Source organism: Mizuhopecten yessoensis, unplaced genomic scaffold (genome assembly GCF_002113885.1).
Source record: "Mizuhopecten yessoensis strain PY_sf001 unplaced genomic scaffold, ASM211388v2 scaffold4883, whole genome shotgun sequence".
Taxonomy (NCBI): domain Eukaryota; kingdom Metazoa; phylum Mollusca; class Bivalvia; order Pectinida; family Pectinidae; genus Mizuhopecten; species Mizuhopecten yessoensis.
In genome coordinates, this window is record NW_018405769.1 from 234800 (window position 1) to 237038 (window position 2239).

The 2239-nt window shown below is 47.5% G+C and overlaps 1 protein-coding gene across 1 annotated transcript; it reads right to left on the minus strand.

Annotated features, from left to right (window-relative positions):
• Window positions 1–517: 517 nt before the first annotated feature.
• On the minus strand, window positions 518–1663 carry LOC110449995. Its single transcript, XM_021497193.1, has one exon. It carries the CDS (start codon window positions 1661–1663, stop codon window positions 518–520), a length of 1146 nt encoding a protein of 381 aa, XP_021352868.1.
• Between the last annotated feature and the right edge of the window lie 576 nt (window positions 1664–2239).

The following is a 2239-nucleotide window of genomic DNA, read 5'->3' on the forward strand; positions in this document are numbered from 1 at the left end:
TTATTGAGTTGCTCACAAGTGAAAACAATACTCGGAGGGAGATAAATTGAACAGACGGTTATTTGCCTGTGTAATGTTGCACAGACAGCAACAGCCTGTAAATTTGTGTTTAACTTGATCATTCTGTGAGGAATATTTTTATGGACAGCTACCGCTGCGCCACCTGCTGCTCTGCTAACTACAGTTGGAATGTTAGTGTAGAGTGAGAAATTTCTAAGCGTGATTGGGTTTTTGAGCATGATTTCTTGTAGACAAAAAAAGGGCGGGTCTAAATTCTTTTGATAGATTCTGAAATTCTTCTATATTTGCCTTTAATCCGCGGATGTTCCATTGGATAATTGTATTATTTATCTTTTGCTATTTTGGCTGGATTTCGATGGAGTCGAAGCACGAGGCGCTAAGGCAATCGTCTCCATCTCATCATCGTAATCTAGAAGGACATTGAACCGGTTTGTCGGGTCTTCTGATCCTTTGCCAAAGGTGACATTCAGACCAGGTTCATCTGATTTGCCCCTCGCTATTCTATTTTTTCCCTAGGTCTGTTGGTGGGCGATGTTACCTCTGTCCTCAGTTGGGATCGAGGAACAGATGTGAGTGAGTGAGATCGCTGCGACCGCATCTGTGCCCTAGATGGGCCAACCTTTGGAGGGTTTTCTCCTGAAGAGGAAGGTGTTTTTGATGGTGGTGCTGGTTTTGATGGTGTTGCTGGTTTTGATGAAGATACTGTTTTTGAGGGTGATGCTGCTTTTGACAGGTTGTTTGATTTGGTTGATTTGGTTGGTTTGGTTAAAGTCGTGAAACGGGATGGGTCCCCCGTGAGGATTTTCAAGCTCTGTTGACCAGCCATGTCTGGGACTTGTGAGCTCCAGGCAGGTATGTCTTCAGAAACTTGAACCGGAGCATCCTTGACCGTGACACTGTCAACTGGCGCCTTGCCTCGAGTCACCTGTGCGTAAGAGGGTGTAGCAATGTCTGCACTCCCGACTAACCTCCTGGCCTCGGGGAAAGAGACACCTCGGGTGTATTTAACCCGTAATATCTCCCTCTCTTGGCTCCAGGTAGGGCAGTCGCGAGAAGAGGCATCGTGCCTCCCCTCACAGTTGACACAGCGCAGGTTGGCGATGTCACAGTCATTTTGTTCGGTGTGACCCTCACGGCCACAATACTGGCAGATCGACTTTCGTCTACATCGCTTTTCGTGATGACCGTACTTCTGACAGTTTCGGCATCGCAATGGATTTGGGATGTAGACGGACACGTTGTACCTCTGGTATCTGATTGTAAGTATGTGGGGCAGTGTTGGCGTTGAAAAAGTGATGATGAAGGTGTTTGTTTTGATAGTATCATTGTTTCTCCTGATCACCATCCGCCTCACCTCGGAGACCGGGACGCTCTCCTCCTGGAAATATACCAGTATGTCTTCATCGGTGTCATTCCGCAAGGCTGGGCACCTGATTACCCCCTTGCTGCAATTAAGTGATGAGTGTGGTTTCACACTGACACCGATGCCGGCAAAACTGGTTGTTCCGAGTAGGTTCATCGCCTGTTGTTGGCGATAAACCTCTATAAGGAGATCGCCCGATACCAATGGCTCAACGGATTTCACATCCCCTGTGATTCCCTGGATGCCCTTCCTCAACAGAAGTGGCGACAACGCGGCCATTGTTTTACCACTCTGTGTGGAGGTCATACTAAGGAATTGCGGGAATTGGGTGTTTTGTGTTGCGTTTTGCGTTGTTCTTGAGCTTGAGTCATCGTTCCTGATTTTGTTATGTCCGTCGTTTTGGTGGTTTTTATCTTTACCCATGTGTATGTTTGTTTGTTTCACGTTCTATGCCTCCACCCGCCACGGAGCCCAGCAAGGGGACACTCGTGTGACGCTGATATCCAGCGCCAAGTGTCGGAGATACATAGAATAGTTTACTCCTAAGAATATACATACTATTTGAAAGAGTATACTCTCGCGATTGACCCTAAGCCACCGCCTTTTTGGGAGTATGTAAACCAAGGGCTCGGCGTGACCAGCCGATTGGTGATAGAAGGCCCATATCACCTCTCGTCTACCCAGAGTCCGAAGCCAAAGCAGCATGTTGCAGAATGTCGGATCATGTCTCCTTCATATCAAGAGTTTGACTCTGCTCAACTACCAGGATCTTCTTCCCCAGGAATACGAGATGAAACCCACGGCAAACAGGTTGGCTCAAATTGAAGCTACTGTGAAAGCCTTCTGCTACGATGA